This window comes from Musca domestica, unplaced genomic scaffold (assembly GCF_030504385.1).
Source record: "Musca domestica strain aabys unplaced genomic scaffold, Musca_domestica.polishedcontigs.V.1.1 24, whole genome shotgun sequence".
In the NCBI taxonomy this organism is placed as follows: domain Eukaryota; kingdom Metazoa; phylum Arthropoda; class Insecta; order Diptera; family Muscidae; genus Musca; species Musca domestica.
Window position 1 is genome coordinate 3,217,586 of NW_026712272.1, and position 19,388 is coordinate 3,236,973.

At 35.0% G+C, this 19,388-nt stretch overlaps 1 protein-coding gene across 9 annotated transcripts in view; it reads left to right on the forward strand.

Moving 5' to 3' along the window:
* The window catches only part of LOC101893112 (dystrophin, isoforms A/C/F/G/H), a 752,562-nt gene that overhangs the window by 523,139 nt on the left and 210,035 nt on the right, over nucleotides 1-19,388 (forward strand). For 8 of the 9 annotated variants that reach the window (XM_059123281.1, XM_059123286.1, XM_059123285.1 and 5 more), the window contains one exon: nucleotides 376-533. In XM_059123281.1, the coding sequence (XP_058979264.1) occupies nucleotides 376-533 (158 nt within the window). The remainder of the gene's footprint in view (nucleotides 1-375; nucleotides 534-19,388) is intronic. The other variant, XM_059123282.1, reaches the window with a different exon arrangement.

Consider the following 19,388-nt stretch of genomic DNA (forward strand, 5'->3'; position numbering starts at 1 on the left):
CCCCACCATCCACCAAATCCCAGTAGATTTACATGCTTTGCCATTCAACATGGCACGTCTTTAATATATTATTTATCACTTCGTGTCGTGCTATTGCCATTAAACGTTCAATGTCTAAAAATAAAAATGTCACAAAGTGAGACAAGAACAAATGGCAGATGGCTAAATACTCTCTCAACGGTGGCTGGCTGCCACTGTCTTTGGTGGCAGTAGCAGACAGCATTATTTTCTCTGGCAGTAAATTGTTATCTACAAATTTGTTCTTTGCATTCTTTCCTTTCCTATCTACCATCATCGTCATTTGTATCTATTTTTGTTCAATTTTAATTCACTTCCTTCTTTCCTTCGATTTCTTTTCGTTTTTTTTTCCTCCAGCAGCCCATGATTCGGATTCCCGTTATTTAACTGCCGAAGAACAAAGCCGTGAATTGACACGCAGCATTCGACGTGAAGTTGCTAAACTCTCTGAGCAATGGAATAATCTCATCGATAAATCTGACAATTGGAAACATCGTTTAGATGAATACATGACGGTAAGTTTGGAGTTGTTTTTCTTCTTTTTTTATTTATCGTGTGTGTTTGAAAAAGTGCCTTAAAGTATGCAATGATAATAAAACCACTTTATTGAAAAAAACTTTGATCAATAAATTTTGAAGAAATATTACTGTTTACACTAGTTTGAGGCATTTTAAAGAGACATTTTGAAGAAAATTCAGATAGAGTTCAATAGGGCTGGGAATGGAATTTCCCAAATTTGTACAAAATGGTCAATTATTGTGTAAATATGTCGAAATACCGGATCAAATTTGTATTTTTTTGGTGGCTTGAAAAATTTTTAAATTTTTTTTTATTTTGTCTATGAAAAGTAAAAATGATGTAAGGACTTGAAGTTATTGATGTATTATCCTTATATGGTAGCTAGCAAGTGCCCGCTACTTCGTTAGCGCAAAGTCCATCTTAACTTTTTTGGTTCATACCAACAGTTTGTATGTATGTTCAGTTAAAAAAAATTTAATCAATAATACATACTAAGTTTTCAGACCTTCAAGATTTTATACAGTATTCAAGTTTTTCCTTCTTCGGAAAGACTACTGGAAAAATATTTTATTTTGCAGCTTACCGAGGAGGATATTAGTGAATCATTTTCAAAATGGACTCATATCCAAATGTTCTGTCCAAAACTGTTTCAACGTCTCCATATGTAAATCCCAGAAACTAATGTTGGCCTCAAAATCCAATTTCAGATTTCCAGCTCTATCCTAAGACTCAACGCACGTTTAGTGGCATTTTGCACCTTTCGTACAGTTATACTTCGCATGTCCAAAACCACCTCCTTCTCTTCACTCTAGACACCAATAGTGATTTCGATACCAAATTCAAGAAATGCATCTCTATCCGAACTGCAGATTTTGTGGCGTTTTGCATTGTAAAGACCACCTCTTTCGCTTAACTACAGACACCAACATTGACATTCATATCAATTTTCGGGATCGCAAATCTATTCCTTCCCTTTTACCAAATTTAGTTCTATTCGTACATTTAAAGAACCCATTTCAAAAAAAAAAAAAAAAAAAAAAAATCTCTATATCTCAATTCCAGATACCAACAAAGGCCTTAATATCAAATATAAGGATTTCAGATCTATAATTTTCACCATTACCAAATTTATAAACATTGAGTACAGTTATAGTACGCATATCCGAAACGAGCTCCTTTTCTGAATTACAAACATCATCTCTGACATCACATTTCAGAATTTCAGCTGTATTCCTTCGCCCAATACCAAATTTGGTACTATTTAGTACATTTCGTACAATTATAGCACATATTTCCAAAACCGTCTCAATATATCAATTCCAATTAACAACAGAAACCTCAATATGAAATTTCCAGATTCCAGCTCTATTCCTTCACCCAATACCCAATTTACTACCAATAAGTACTTTTTAAACAATTTTAGTACACATTTCTAAAATAATCTTCATATCTCAATTCCCGATACCAAAAGAGATCTCAATATCAATTTTCGAGATTCCACTTCCATATTTTCGCCCATATTTGTACCATTTAGTATTTTTTGTACAATTATAGTACACATTTCCAAAACTAATTTCATATCTTAACCACAGATACGAGCAGTTGACAACTTTATGAAATTTCAGGAAAAATACAAAATTTAGTACCATTTAGTGCTGTTTGTACAAATATAGGAGGCATTTTTCAAAACACATTCAAATCTCAATTCCAGATACCTACATTATGTATAAATCGTGTTATCACATTTCGGGATTCCAGCCCCATTCCTCCACCCAATATCAAATTTAGTACTAGTTTCGGAAACTCTCCACTATAATAGTACTTTTCGTATAAATATAGTGGACATTTCCGAAACCACCTTAATATGCCCAGGCTACCACTGAACAGTGGCCCTAATACCAAAATTTCAGATTTCAAGCACTATATATTCACTCAATATGCCATTGTACTAAATTTAGTACTATTTAGTACTTTTCGTGCACTTGTAGCAGACATTTCCAAAAACCAATACAAAAATTGAAAAAGTTCCAGCTTTATCCGTTTACCCTAAGGCAAATTGTTCCAAATTTAGTATTATTTAGTACAGACTTGGTACACATTTCCAAAACTACCTTCATATATCAAACTTACTTTCCAACTTTGATTTTCGTACAAATATTTTGAATTTTGAACTGTATCCGTTCACAGAATACCATTTTATAAGTTTAGTACCATTTCAAAACTCTTCGTAATCTTAAATTTCTTAAATTTCGAAAAACCTGTTAGTACATCTCTCCTGCATCTTATCAGTGACTCTCATTCCTAATTTTAGAAGGCTAGCTCATTCCGTTCATCTAACACAATGTATTAAATTTTAGGCATATTTTATCACGTTTCGTACGATTTTAGTACTAATTTTCAAAAACCCAGCCTTATCACCAAGGCATGTGATTAATTCACTACTATATTGATACATTGTAGACTCCCACGTTGAGGATATGGGGCGGCTGAGGCCCTCCGATTTGCTGTATTTTTTCATATTTTTGAGAATTTTTTTTCATGTGGATCGCCGAAATGTTTTCCAAATTCCCTTCCTTCCTTTTATAAGCCCCGGTTTTCACTGCAAAAGATATGCTGGTATTTGACATAATTTCCGAGTTCATTATAATACAACTAAAAAGTTCTCTCCTCCTTCTCTTCGCCACGAAGAAAGAATTTAATTTCAATTTCAATTCCAAACATTTATATTCCAACCGAAAAAAAAAACAAAAATGTTTTCCACCGAAATTTTTCTTCTCTGGGATTTCATTTTAATAGCTTGTTTTTGGGAGTAAAACTTCAGATTTGTTGTTTTCATGTGGTTTTTCACATCAGCATCAGTTAACTGAAATGAACTCAAGCCAAAACACACACACACATGTACTCACACACGCAGTAACAGAACCAGGATAAAATTCCAAACTTTATTATGTGCAAAAAATGTACTTAGTTTATGTAATGCATGTTGGTGTTGTTGTTGACTGCTTGTCATGGTGGTGGTGGTGGTGATGGTGGTAATGTGGATGCTGGTGCTACTATCTGTGCCGAACTACCAGCAGCCTCAGCAGTTGTTATCATCAGTAGTGTCCTTGCATGGCAGCTTTAATCGCTATTCGGCCATGATTTTATTTTCTGTGCAAATGCCAGTGGTATAGGTCACTTGTTTGTCTCTCCTGCCCAACCACCTCCCCCTTTTCCCCCTTTTCCCTGTCTCTCGCCTGTCCATCTTCTTCAGTGATTTCGAACAGAACAACAAAGTCCAAGCAAAAATACGAAACATAACAAAATCTCATTTTAATTTTACTTTTCATCCCATTTAACATTTCATTTGTGGTTAACCTCCACCACAAACTTCTCCTCTCCACCTTCCCTGCATCTACTCCCCCATTTAACAAATATGTAGTTTCAAATCACATGTGTGTGTGTTCACTGATATTATGTTTGGTATTTCAATCCTTTTGTTGTAGTTTTAGCTTCTGCATCATTTGGGAATTGCATTGTTGTTGTTTTTCCTACAACAACAGCAAAAACTTTTTTCACTAATTTTATAAGAGCCGGATCAGGGTTAATTCAATGGAATTCTTCCCGCCCATATAATTTTTCGGGAGGCCAAAGAAGTAAACATGTGTTAATTGTTATTGTGGACAAGAAGTTGTTGTTGTTTTTTGTTTTTCTAATGGCCAACAACAATTAAAGCTTTAGTTTTCAATTGTCCGAAGAAAATAAACAAAACAATTTGAGAATGAAAACAAAAATTAGTTTTTAAAAACTTCAGTTATTTTGGTCTTTAGCAAGGAATGGGAAAAATATAAATTTTGAATTTCTATGTAAGGGTGGGATATTGGAGTGAGGGTTTGGAACTTAATACTTAATAATTAAAAAAAAAAAAATATCAGAAAATTATAGATTTTAAACTCCTTAATAGAGGAGCAGCAGAGGATTTTGATTTTGACAATTTGTGCCATAGGATTCTAAATTTGTCCAGCTATAATTTTGAAATTTTAAAGTGAGATCAATTCTCTTTTGGTAAAAATGACTAGAAAATCGACAAATTTTACAAAAATTGTAGTAAAACGTACTAAAAGCTTAAAGTTAAAAATCCAAAATTCCATACATTTAGAGCAAAAATCTTGAAATTTCTGGAATTTGGTACGTAATTTTGTCGAACCAAAGCAAAATGTTCCCCTTAGGGTAAAAAAAACATTAGAAGAAATATGGCAAAAACCATTAAAATGCCGAATATCGGGAGGTACCGTTATATGGGGGCTATACCAAATTGTTGACCTACACATGCAATGTTTCGCCAAAGGAGCTAGAACCCATTATGACCTACAAATACCAATTTTCAGACAAATCCTTGAAAAAAAAAGTGGCAAAAATCATAAAATTACCGAATATCGGGAGGCACCGTTATATGGGGGCTAAACCAAAACGTGGACCTAAAATTACAATGACTCGCTACACGAACTGGGATCCATTATGATCTACAACTACAAATTTTTAGACATATCCGTGAAGAAATGTGTCAAAAATAATCAAAATACCGAATATTGGGAGTATACCAAAACGTGGACCCATACATGCAGTCTTTCGCCACCGGAGCTGGAACCCATTATGAACAACAATTACCAATTTTTAGACAAATCCGTGAAAAAAGGTGGCAAAAATACACAAAATACCAAATATCGGGAGGTACCTTTATATGGGGGCTATACCAACACGTAGACCTATACATGCAATGTTTTGCCACACGCACAGGGACTCGTAATGACCTACAAATACCAATTTTCAGACAAATCCGTGAAAAAATGTGGCAAAAACCATCAAAATACCGAATATCGGGAGGTACCGTTATATGGGGACTGTACCAGAACGTGGACCGATATATCTCATTTTCAATACCAACCATCCTAGACACAATAAAAATTGCTCTGCTAAATTTTGGCGCTCTACGTCAAATAATGTGGGCTGTAACGTGATTTCAACAGACAGACGGACAGACAGATAGACAGAAAGACAGACGGACAGACAGACGGACATCGTTAAATCGACTTAGAATTTTATGCTGATTATGAATATATATATACTTTATGGGACCTACGACGAATATATAACGATATTACGAACGGAATGACAAAGTTAATATACCCTCCTTTCCAAGGTGGAGGGTATAATTATAGCGAGATTTTGCACCAGGTTATTGGGACTAAGCGTGGAAAAATGTAAGATTTTTGGAAATTCTCACTTAAGGCACTTAAAATTGCAATATTGCAGGATGATAAGGAAGTCATAATTTTCATCGAATTAAAATTTCGTAGAATTTTGAAATTTGCCATCATATTCCATTTTTCTGTGAATCAGTCCATCAAAGAATGGGATGGAAATTTGTATGGAAATCGGTACGTCCGTCAAAAATAGTTCCTAAGCGGCAGATATAAAGTACATTTCAAACATCAGAATTTTAGCTCTGTCCCTACACCCTACACCCAATACTAAATTTAGTTTAATTTAGTACTTTATAAACAACTATTGTACACATTTTCAGACCCACGTCCCAAATCTCAACTTCAAATAACAAAAGTTATGTAAATATCAAATTTTAGAATTTCACCTCCATCCTCTCAATCAGGACCAAATTAGTACTATTAGGACTTTTTGTACAATTATAATACACACTTCCAAAACCACCCCCCGATACCTACTGAGACCTCAATATCACATTTTTGGATTTTCGCCCTATCCCTTCACATAATACGAACATTATTAGTATTATTTAGTACATTTCGTACAAATAGCACGCATTTTCAAAACCACATCCATTTTTTAATCACAGATACCTACAGTGTCATCTGTATCAAATTTCAGGATTCCAGCCCTATCCCTTCACCCAAAAACACATTTAGTACCATTTGGTAATTTTTGGTAAAAATACGGTACTCATTGTAAAAACCTCCGGCACATCTCAAATGCAAATACCTTCAGTAATTTAAATATCAAATTTCAAAATTGTATTCCTATCCCTTCACCAAATGCCAAATTTAGTACCACTTAGTACTTTTCGTACAATTATAGTACACATTATCAAAAATACCTCCGAGACCTAAATATCAAATATCAGGATTCCAGCACTATCCCTTCATCCAATAACAAATTTAGTACCATTTGGTACTTTTCGTAAAAATACAGTACGCTTGTCAAACCACCGCCTGATCTCAAACGCAGATACCATCTGTAATCTAAATACTAAATTTCAAAATTTTATCCCTATCCTTTCACTAAATGCCAAATTTAGTACCACTTAGTACTTTTCGTACACTTATGTTAAACTCCTCCGAAACCACTTAGACCACACATAAACAGCGACACTTATAGCAAATTTCAAGCACTCAATACCGGTTGTACCAAATACGGTACTATTTAGTACTTTTCGTACAATTATAGTACATATTTCCGAAACAACCAGACCACACATAAATAGCGAAATTTATACTAAATTTCAGATTTCAAGCACCCAACACCGATTGTACCAGATTTAGTACTTTTCTTGCACAAGTAGGACATTTTTTCAAAACCAACTCTTTCTTACAAACCTACCCCTAACAGGAAGTCCAGTACAAAATTTCAGCTTCTTCCGTTCACCCTAAACCAAACTCTTCCAAATTTAGTACCATTTAGTACAGTTGGCACACTAAGTACAAATTTTCAAAACCACCTTTACATATCAAACTTACTCTCCAACCTTGATTCTCGTACTAAATTTCAATGTTTTAGCTCTATCCATTCACAAACCATACCAAGTGGTACCAATTTTAGAATTTTAGTACCATTTTAGAATTTTTCGTAACCAAGGACTTACAAAAACCTTTTAATACATCTATCCTGCACTCCATCAGTGACTTCCATTCCATGTTTAAAATTTTTCGAAACCTTTTAGTACGAATGACCCACGTGAATAATTTCAAGATTTTAGCTTCAGCCGTTTGGTCTGGACGTTGATTCTAGGTCAGTCAGTCACTTTATGGATAGATATACAGGGTGAGTTGAAAAAACTACAATCAACTTCAGACTGCTTTCGTTTCTAAGCCACTCGTCCGATAGCTGTTAAAATTATTCCAGTGAAAGCTCATTATGTTGTTTACAAGCGTACAAAAGCACTTTGGTGAGAATCTTCCAAAACAAAAAGTTATTCGTGATGGAATTCAAGCGTGATAGCTACTAGATATCGTTAGAACCCTTCGGCATTGAAATGTGAATAAATCTTTTGTGTCTCGTACCATCGCTTGTTACCGTGGTACTGGTAGCGTAGCCCGACGTCAAAGAAAGGGGACGGAAGAAAACAGCAACATCCACAGAAATGGTTCGAAAAGTGAAGAAGCGACTTGATCGAAACCCGCGTCGCAGTGCCCGAAAAATGGCTCGTGAGCTGAACATATCGCAATATTCTATTCGGCAAATATTAAAAAATTAACTCGGGGTAAAGCCATTGAAATTCCAAAAACTACAAGAACTTACACCGCAACAAAAGAGCTAAAGAGTTACTTCGCTTGGTCGAAAGTGGTGAACTGCCGAATTTGGTTTTCACCGATGAGATAACATTCGTGTTTCATAGTGTTTACTTGCCAAAGAGGTCAGCTGAAAATGTGCACATTCGGTTGGCCACCAGAACTCAAGCACCGGCCATGGTGATGGTGTGGGCCCTCATAACAGCCGATGGTGGCTCTCCGTTCGTATTAATCGACCGTGGCATCAGAATAAATGCCGAAAATATTCTGGATTCTGGAAATATTCGCGAAATTTTGACCGGAGACCTTGGGCATTCCAATAGGACTCAGCACCATCGCACTCAGCACGCGCCACCCAAGAATGGTTACAAAATGAGGTTCCTCGCTTCATTCCCAGCGCATAATGACCACCAAATTCCCCGATACCAATCCGTTGGACTATTGTGTCTGGAGTATTTTGGAAAGCAAGGTTGGCACTAAAAAAACCAAAGTGTCGATCACCTCTAGCGCTTCGCCAGGAATGGGCCAAAATACCGCAGAGCAACATTCGGGCAGCGTGTGACGGTTTCATTGGCTGTTTGAAGGCCATAATTGGTGCCAAAGGTGACCAATTCGAACAAATCTAAACTTATTCTAAAATTTAATGTTATTTCCGACATTTTTTCCTTTCATTCATTAAAATTTAAGAAAAATCTAAAAATTATGGCGTTTGACTTTGTTGTAGTTTTATTTATTCACCCAGTAGATAGATTTAAAGGGGTCCTAGCCACATATTTGTGGTTGGATGAGGTAAAAAAAATAAAACACCCAAAAATATTCAGTATTTTTTAAGATTCTGGAATTTCCCTGGTTAAAATCTGAGTAGAAACTTTAAGTTTTTTTTATAGCAAAACCGATTTAGCTATAATTCAAATTTTCCATAATGCTGGATATAAAATCACAGATATGTGTAACAAGGGAGGACCAGAATCCAACATCACATTTGAGGACTGGTACAGCAACGAATTTAGTCCGGCCAATTAGATAGCTAAAGTGAGGAAGTACCAACTAACAGCTCTTTAAGAAAAAGATACTCTCAAAACCATTTAGAAGTTATACTGAACGAAAATGTATGAAAAATTATTTAAAAATTACAAATAAAAAGTAGCTAAGTTCGGCCGGGCCGAACTTTTTATTTCCTCTGCCATTTGGAAGAAACTTAAAAAATTAAAAAAAAATTAGTCTAAAAATACCGCTCAAATGAAAACCGTTATATGTAGGTTATATAGTAACGGTTTCGGAATATTCCGGTGAATACTGTCGCAAAATCATGAAAATGCCGAATATCTGTACACCCAGATGTTATATGTTATGTTATATGGGCGCTATGCTAAAACGTGTACCTATTTAGACAATTCTCTTCTAGAGGGTAAAGTACTAAGAAGGAACCACTTGTGTGGATTTTAAAACAATTCCATTAAAAAATTTGACTGGATTCATCAAAATACCAAATATTGGAGGTACCGCTATATGGGAGGTATATGATATCGTGGACCTATATAGAAAATTTCCTTTCAGGTTTCAGGGGGTAAAGTACTCACAGAGAACTTCTTGTGTAGAATTTCAGACAATGTCATTGAAAAATGTGACTGAAATCATCAAAATACCCAATGTCTGGAGGTACAGTAATATGGGGGATATACAAGATCGTAGACCTATATAGACAATTTTTTCATGGTTTAAAGTAATTACGAAGAATTCCTTGTGTAGAATTTCAGACAATTCCGTTGAAAAATGTGACTAAAATCGTCAAAATACCTAATATCCGTTATATGGTGGTTCCATAAAGATTCTCTTCCAGGGGATAAAGTACCCGCAAGGAACTCCTTGTGTGGATTTTCAGACAATTCCAAAAATGTGGCTAAAGTCATCAAAATACCGAATATCGGGGGGAGACAAAGGACAACTCGGTGTAAATTTATAGGACAGCTCTAAATCGTCTAAGAATTTTACGCTGATTAAGAATATATATACTTTGTGGGGTCCAAAATAGGTATTTCGATAGGTTACAAACGGAATGACGAACTTATTATATCCTCCATACACCCTCCAATTTATTTAAAGTGTTTTTGACCTCCCTTAATGTAAATGTGTTTTTGTTATTTAATTACAATGACACTCTGCACCTTGTTCGCTCCCCCTAAATCCCCCCAAAAACCATCACCTGCTCTGCGCTCAAATTTTAATCGGAAAAAACTGCGAATGAATTACACGAAAAATCGAAAATGCATTACAATGCGATTTGTTTCAATTCAATTCAGCAGAATGCGGCAATGACACGACGACACGGTCGTTGCCATTGGCGAGTCGTAGTTTTGCACATCGAAAAAGGAAGGTTATGGCATCAAATATCCGTAAATATCCCGGGCTGCCTCCTGCAGCAAACCCATTTTAGCATATTTTGCAAAATGTTACACCCGCAATGCCAAATGAAATTTAAATGAAGCAGAACTTTTTCCGTAAGCCCTAGCAGAGTGAGGTAAATGACATTGGTTCACGTTTTTGAGGGGGGGAACAGGGAGGGGGTAAGTGAGGGAGGTAGAAACCACCAATTAGGAAAAGTAGTAGCGACAGCCAGGGAATGTGGTAGAACCAATGATTCCTCTAACGCAGGATTTTTAATTAATTGAATTAAAAAGTAATAAGATACAAAAGCCAAGTGCAGAACAGCAGCAACAACAACAACAACCACTATTATTATTACAGCAACAAATAATAACAAACAAGGACCTCCCTTGCCGGGAATTGAAATGTAACAAATGGTTTTTTTTTTGTGCGATGGGTGGTGGTGGAGAGAGGTAGCAAAGAAATGGTGCTGAAAATCATTACCGTCTAGGCGTTTGGTTTTAATTGAGCCATAAAATATGCAATAGTTGAGTAGGTAGCCGAAGAACGCCTTGGAAATATTTTTCGAAATGTTAAACAGCCACCACCATTCATGGCGCTTGGCGTTTTTGAACAATTGAAAAAAGTTTTTGATTATAAAGTAATTTTCATTAATCCAATCAAAAGGTTGCCAGACTTGGGTTGGGGAACTGACATTAACATTGAACACTGGACGCAAATTAGATTATGGCGACGAATAATATTTTTTTTCGAGATTGTGGAAATCACTCTCAAGAAGAAAATAATATTTATGAGGCAAAATGATGAAGATATGGATGGGGTGTCGGGAAATTAATTTGAAAATTATAAGGGCAATTAGATTCATGAGAAGTACAATAAGAGTCGAAAGGTCGTAGTTCATTATTTGACATTTGAAAAAAACAAATCTGGTAAATGTACTTTATTATCAGGCATTTTGTATATTTCAATTATTGGACGCCTAAAATTATGCAATGATTTTTATAATTTATGGGTAACTTTGACATGATACAGTGTTTTTATACCCTCCACCATAGTATGGAGGGTATATTAAGTTTGTCATTCCGTTTGTAACACCTCGAAATATACATTTTAGACCCCACAAAGTACATATATTCTTGATCAGCATAAAATTCTATGTCGATTTATCAATGTCCGTCCGTCTGTCTGTGGAAATCACTCTAGCTTCCAAACAAAATGAAGTAGGTTGATAAAATTTTACTCAAATGTGTACTATGTCTGCAGGACTTTTGGTATTGAAAATGGGCCATATAGGTCCACGTCTTCGGTTAGCTCCCATATAACTGTACCTCCCGATATTCGGTATTTTGATGATTTTAGCTACATTATTTACCGGATTTTTTTCAAATTTAGTATTTGAAGTTCGTAATGGATGCTACAGCCTATCACAGAAAATTGTCTGTGCAGGACCACGCCTTCGTATAGCCCCCCGATCTTCGGTATTTTCATAATTTTAGCGAACCTATTTACCGGAATTATTTCAAATTTCGCATTTGAAGTTCGTAATAAATACTACAGCCTATGACGGAAAATTGTCTGTGCAGGTCCACGTCTTCGTATAGCCATCATATAACGGTACACCCCGATATTCGGTATTTTGATGATTTTAGCGACATTATTTATCGGAAATGTTTCAAATTTCGCATTTGAAGTTCGTGAAGTTCGATATAACAGCCTATGACAAAAATTTTTCTGTGCAGATCCACGTTTTATAACCACCATGGTACCTCCCTATATTCGACGATTTTGACGAATTTAGCTACATTATAAACAGATTTTTTTCAAGTTTCGCATTTGAATATTGTGATATAATTTGCTTTGTGACAAAAGTTGCCTATGCAGGTCCACGTCGCCATATAGACTCTAATATGCGGCTACATGGTTTTAACAGAATTGTAAAATCCTTTTATTTAATTTTTTTTTGAAAATTGTTAAATTCGTACCAAATGGTGGAGGGTATTCAAAGTTCGGCCTGGCCGAACTTACAGCTTTTTTACTTGTTTTACATTCAGACATATACAAGTGAGATAAGAAAAACTGCAACAAAGTCAAACGTCATAATTTTTACATTTTTTTTTTAATTTTATTAAATGAAAGCAAAAAATGTTGGAAATAGCATAAAATTTTAAAATAAGTTTAGATTTGTTCGAGTTGGTCATCTTTGGCACGAATTATGGCCTTCAAACGGCCAATGAAACCGTCACACGCTGCCCGAATGTTGCTCCGCGATATTTTGGCCCATTCCCGGCGATACGCTTGCTTAAGGTGGTCGACATTTTAGTATTTTTTAGGGCCAACCTTGCTTTCCCAAATACTCCAGACAGAATAGTCCAACGGATCGGTATCCGGAGATTTTTGTGGCCATTGTGCGCTAAAAATGAAGCGAGGAACCTCATTTTGTAACTATTCTTGGGTGGTACGTGCTGAGTGCGATAGTGCTGAGTCCTGTTGGAATGTCCAAGGTCTGTGGCCAAAATATTTGCGTGCCCAAGGCTTCAATACACCCTCCAGAATATTTTCGGCATAATATTTGGCATTTCTTCTGATGCCACGGTCGATTACTACGAGCGGAGAGCGACCATCGGCTGTTATGGCGGCCCACACCATCACCATGGCCGGCGGCTGAGTTCTTGTGGCCAGCCGAAAGTGCACATTTTCAGCTGGCCTCTTTGGCAAGTAAACACGATCATTTTGTTTGTTTACAAACTGCTGGACAACGAATGTTTTCTCATCGGAGAAAATCAAATTCGGCAGTTCACCCATTTCGGCCAAGAGAAGCAACTCTTTAGCTCTTTTGAGTCTATTTTCTTTCCGTTGCGGTGTAAGTTCTTGCACTTTTTGGAATTTCAATGGCTTTACCCCGAGCTCATTTTTTAATATTTGCCGAATAGAATATTGCGATATTTTCAGCTCATGAGCCATTTTTCGGCCACTGAGATGCGGGTTTTGATCAAGTCGCTTCTTTACTTTTCGAACCATTTCCGCTGATGTTGTTGTTTTCTTCCTTCCATTTCCTTGACGTCGGGCTACACTAATTGTATCACGGTCACGAGCGATTGTACGAGACACAAACGATTTATCGACATTTAAATGTTGGAGTGCTCTAACAATAGCCACTTGTGGTTTTCCAGCCAAATATAAGGAAATCACATTCCCACGCTTGAATTCCATCACGAATAATTTTTTTTCTGGAAAATTCTTACCGAAGTGCTTTTGTACGCTTGTAAACAATATACTGAGCTGTCACTGGAATAATTTCAACAGCTGTCGGACGAATGGCTTAGAAATGACATCAGTCTGAATTTGGTTGCAGTTTTTTTTTCATCTCACCCTCTATATGGCTAGAAAGGGTACATATCTTTTGTTACGGCCAAAACGTGCCTCATCGAAATAACGTTTTTAGACCATATGTCTCTCTGAATCAAATACGTTCCAAGACATTCTAGCGATGTCCGTCTGTCTGGCTGGCTAGTGCACACGATAACTCTCGAAGGGAGTATCCGATTTGACCCAAATTTGGTACATTGTAATATTAGTATTAAACTTGGATTAATTTCGGCGATGGGTAGTTTCGGTCCACTCCTTCTGGTACCTTCCCCACAAAAAGAAATGTCTGTCCGTCTGTCTGCCTCTCGAAGGGAGTATCCGATTTGACCCAAATTTGGTACATTGTAATATTAGTATTAAACTTGGATTAATTTCGGCGATGGGTAGTTTCGGTCCACTCCTTCTGGTACCTTCCCCAGAAAAAGAAATGTCTGTCCGTCTGTCTGCCTCTCGAAGGCAGTATTCGATTTGACCCAAAATTGGAACATCGTTATATTATTGTCAAACTTAGATAAAGTTCGGAGATGGATAGTATCGGTCCTCTCCTTCTGATACCTTCCCCACAAAAAGTCGAAATTTGCGTATCTCGAAGGTAGTATCCGATTTGACCCAAATTGTGCTACATTTTAATATTATTATCAAACTTAAATAAAATTCGGAGATGGGCAATATCGGTCCACTCGTACCAGAAGGATTGGACCGATATTGGCCACATCCGTGTTTCCCCACAAAAGTTAAAATTTTCAAAAAAAAAAAGAAACCACATATTTTACTGCACAGAAAGTGAAAAGAAAATCCGATTTTGCTCCAAATTTGCAAATCCTAATATTTTTAGCAATATCAGGTCAGAAGTGGAAATATTGACCATTGACCGGGCAACTCCCTCTGGTACAGTCCTCCTTCCACAAAGGGTTTAAACTTTTTAATAACCAAAACGCTCATAAAATTCGATATAAGTTTTCGATTATCTTCTAACTTCACGCATTCAAAGTTTGATACTAACGTAAGATCTGATGTGAGAATGACGGATATAGGTCCACTCCTTCTGGTACCTAGCCCACAAAGCAATCAAAATTTTGAGTAATTCTATCTCCCATAAAATACGAAATAGTTATCCGATTCTTTTTCAAGATTTCTTAGATTTCCACATTCCAATATTATTACTGACATAAGATCTGGTGTAAAGATGATACATATCGGCTCCCTATATCTGGTATGGATGTTCGATTTTCTTTAAATTTGCCACATCCCAATATATTTATCAGTATTAGGTGCAGTGGAGTCTGGTACCTCACGAATATTCTCTTTATCCATGACTCTTTATCCAACCACCCATAATTGATCTAAATGATCACATTTTTTCTACTAAAGATTTGACGACCCATTTGCCTTTATGCCTTTCTAGTTGTTTATTGGTCGCTTAGTGTTAGTCCTTGTTGTTTTTGTTTTTATTCCCAACAGTTTATGACTCCACAGCATAGCACTCAGCAACATCTCCGAGTTTATTATAAACTACCGTGTTTTTTGTTTTCACTTGCAGCTTACCTTTTATTCTTTACTTCTTCCACTTCTTATGCGCCATTTCTTCCTCTCTAACTGTGGCCAACTTCCAGATTTTATTGCCATAATAGGACTTTATGGACGTTGAACGTTGTGGAATATAAACTTGTATTTGGCGTTTTCCTTCCTATTACTTTAGTTGTCCCCTTTATATTGTTTAGAGGAAAAAATAACAACAACAGCAACGACGAGAGTTTCAAAGAGTTATTTCATCATCTTGAAAATTTTGTTAAGAAACTTTTATTGTTTATGCAGAGTGCGAGAAGGAGGGGATGAGTGAGAGAGAGAGAGAGAGAGAAAGAATTATTCATAAAGTTCAGTTTGAAAAGTTGACTTGTTTTTCCATTTCCGGTTAACTACAATTGAAATCCTAAAAGTATGCAACAAATCTTAAAAGCAAAGTATTTTCTCAACATTTGTGAATTAACAACAATGGAGAGGGGAAATTGTTGGAAACTATTTTGAGTTTTGTGTTCTTATTTTTTTTTTTTTTTTCAATTAAAAAAAACCAAGAGTATTTGTGATTTAAATTGAAACAATGCCCCCAGTTGTGTCAAAGCTTTAGTCAATTATGAAAGGGTGGACTTAAATAAATTAAAAAACGTCATATGGGTATGAAGAGAAATATTATTTGTTAATTACAGACTATGTTACCTTAAATTTTAGAGTCATGCGATTTTTTCAAAACCTCTTTAGAGATCCATACCAGTATTTTAGGTAAGATTTTTAAGAATTTCTTAGATATTCTCACCAGACCTTTAAGTCTGGATTTAAAAAAAAAAGAAATTTAGATATCGTCACCAGACCTCTAAGCATATAACCTTTTTAGAGATCCACAATTGGATTTGAAACATGATTTTTAGGAATTATTTAGACATTTTTGCCAGTTTTCAACCTGGTCTGGTACCTCGTGGATTTTCCAAGAATTTCTTAGATATTCTTATCAGACCTCTAAGCGTGAATTTTTAAAGAATTTCTAAGATATCCTCACCAGATCTCTAAGCGTGGATTTTAAAGATTTCTTAGATATCTTCAAGACACCTCTAAGTGTGTCTTTTTAAAAAATTTTTTAGATATCATCAAGGGACCTCTAAGCGTGGATTTTTAAATAATTTCTTCTATATCCTCAAGAGACCTCTAAGCGTGGATTTTTAAATAATTTCTTATATATCCTCAAGAGACCTCTAAGCGTGGATTTTTAAAGAATTTCTTAGATATCTTTGTAAGACCTCCAAGTGTGGATTTTTAAAGAATTTCTTAGATATCATTGTCAGACCTCCAAGTGTGGATAGATATCATTGTCAGACCTCCAAGCGTGGTTTTTTAATTAATTTATAAGACATCATCACCTGACCTCTAAGACTGGTTTTTAAAACATTTCTTAGATATCCTCACCAGACCTCCAAGCGTGGATTTTTAAATAATTTCTTTGATATCCTTGTCAGACCTCCAAGCGTGGATTTTTAAATAATTTCTGAAATATCCTTATAAGACCTCCAAGCGTGGATTTTTAAATAATTTCTGAAATATCCTTACAAAACTTCCAAGCGTGGATTTTTAAATAATTTCTGAAATATCCTTATAAGACCTCCAAGCGTGGATTTTTAAATAATTTCTGAAATATCCTTACAAAACTTCCAAGCGTGGATTTTTAAATAATTTCTAAGATATCCTTGCCAGACTTCCAAGCGTGGATTTTGAAATAATTTCTTAGATATCCTTACCAGACTTTCTAGCGTGGATTTTTAAATAATTTCTTAGATATCCTTGCCAGACTTTCTAGCGTGAATTTTTAAATAATTTCTTAAATATCCTTATAAGACCTTCAAGCGTGGATTTTTAAATAATTTCTAATATATCCTTGCCAGACCTCTAAGCGTGGACTTTTAAAAATTTCTTATATATCCTCACCAGACCATTAAGCGTTAAGTTTTAAAGAATTTCTTTGATATCCTTGCCAGACCTCTAAACGTGGGTTTTTAACGAATTTCTTAGTTATCCTTACCAGAATTAGAAATAATTCCTAAAAAAATGCAAATGGGACTTCTAAAAAATATGTAAATATTACAACTAAGAAATAAGCTTTGATTTCGAAAAAAATTATAACGCTCTAACTGGACCGTTATGTTACTTTTTTAAAATGTATGTTGAGAATAGCATACTTTTAGGTGTTATCAAAAATTATAGATCATATATAGTGCATATAAAGCGTAGTGTTAGTATAAATATAAGTATTCTATGTCCCCTTAAGTTCAAAAAATCTTAAGAGGACCTAAAAGTATGCTCAAAAAATTTAGAATAATAAATAAAATGGTTTATGCATTAAAGACTATGTTTCACAAAATGTTAATCATATAATTTACATATTTTTTAAATCTATATTAAATATTTTTACAGAATACTTTTAGGTACTTTTACTTTTTTTAAACAAAAAGTAGTGTTTGGATTATATTTAATATTGGTTCAGTATAAAAAGAATATATGTATTCTATAATATATTGTGGATTATAGAGTACAGCGTTTTTTTTAAGTTCACAAATTCTTGGGAGGGCCTAAAGGTATGCTCCAAAATTTAAAAATATGACTAGAAATATAGTTTGTTCATTAAGGACTATGCTGCACAAAAAAGATAGTCATATTTCAAATAGGTTACATTTTAAACTTATATTGAACATTTTCATACCATACTTTTAGGAGGGCTTTTAAGAGATCTTTACTAGGTCTTTAGGCGTGGATTTTTAGGAAATGCATAGACATCTTTAGGCGTGGATTTTTAAGATTTTTTAGACATCCTTATAAGGTCTTTAGGTGTGTGGATTTTTAAGAATTTTTTAGGCATCCTTGCTAGGTTTTTAGGCGTGGATTTTTAAGCAGTTTTGAGATCCTTATTAGGTCTTTAGGCGTGGATTTTTAAGAATTTTTTAGGCATCCTTGCTAGGTCTTTAGGCGTGGATTTTTAAGCAGTTTTGAGATCCTTACTGGGTTTTAAGGTGTGGATTTTTAGGATTTTTTATACAACTTTACTAGGTATTTGGGCGTGGATTTTTAAGATTTTTTTGACATCCTTACAACGTCTTTAATCGTGGATTTTTAAGATTTTTTGACATCCTTACAACGTCTTTAATCGTGGATTTTTAAGATTTTTTAGATATGAAGTGGTCTTTTAGTTTCTTTGTAAATATAACGTAAGTATTCTACGATATTATGTAGTTTGCGTAGTATAAAATTTATTTAAGTTCAAAAATTCATGGGAAAGCCTAGAAATATGCTCTAAAAATATAAAAAATATGAATGTAAAAAAGTCCATTTACTTATGACTTTATAGACTAGTGTACATATAATATCAAAATCATATGTAAAGTGAGATTTTCATATGGATATATAAAATTTGAATAGCATACTTTTAGGCACTGAAAACAATTTTTGGAATAGAAGCATATTATGTTGTACCGTATTTTATAGTATATAGTTGACATAAGTGTTATGAACCTGACTTCGTTATAAAACCCAAAAAATCGAGCATTTAAACTTAAATAATGTCCAACCGAGCTCCTCTGCTGGTATGAATGTGTCCATTAGAAACAATACTTTCATTATCCATTTCCATAACATGTCTCTCACCGTAACCAGGTGCATGTAACCCCTTTCATTAAGCTTTCACATTGCATCCTGTTGCCATTGAATTGTTTTTGTTTTGAAATCTCTTGTTCTATGTGTTGTTCACAAATTGAGCTACCTATCTACACACATGCATACATATGTACATGCACACATGTGAACATGTGTATGTGGGCATTGTTTATGTACAAATTGAAAAATTGCAGCCAGGCAATTTTTCATTGTAAAACTACGGCAGCAACAGCAGCAACAACAACATCATATTGGCCATTTTCCATTGGCCATTGTTTTTAATAACGCTTCCAACAATGTGTCAATACAATGATTTATAACAGTCTATGCTCAATGTGATCAAATAACAAAAAAAGAAAAAATCCTCCCTCACTTCCATCATCACACCAC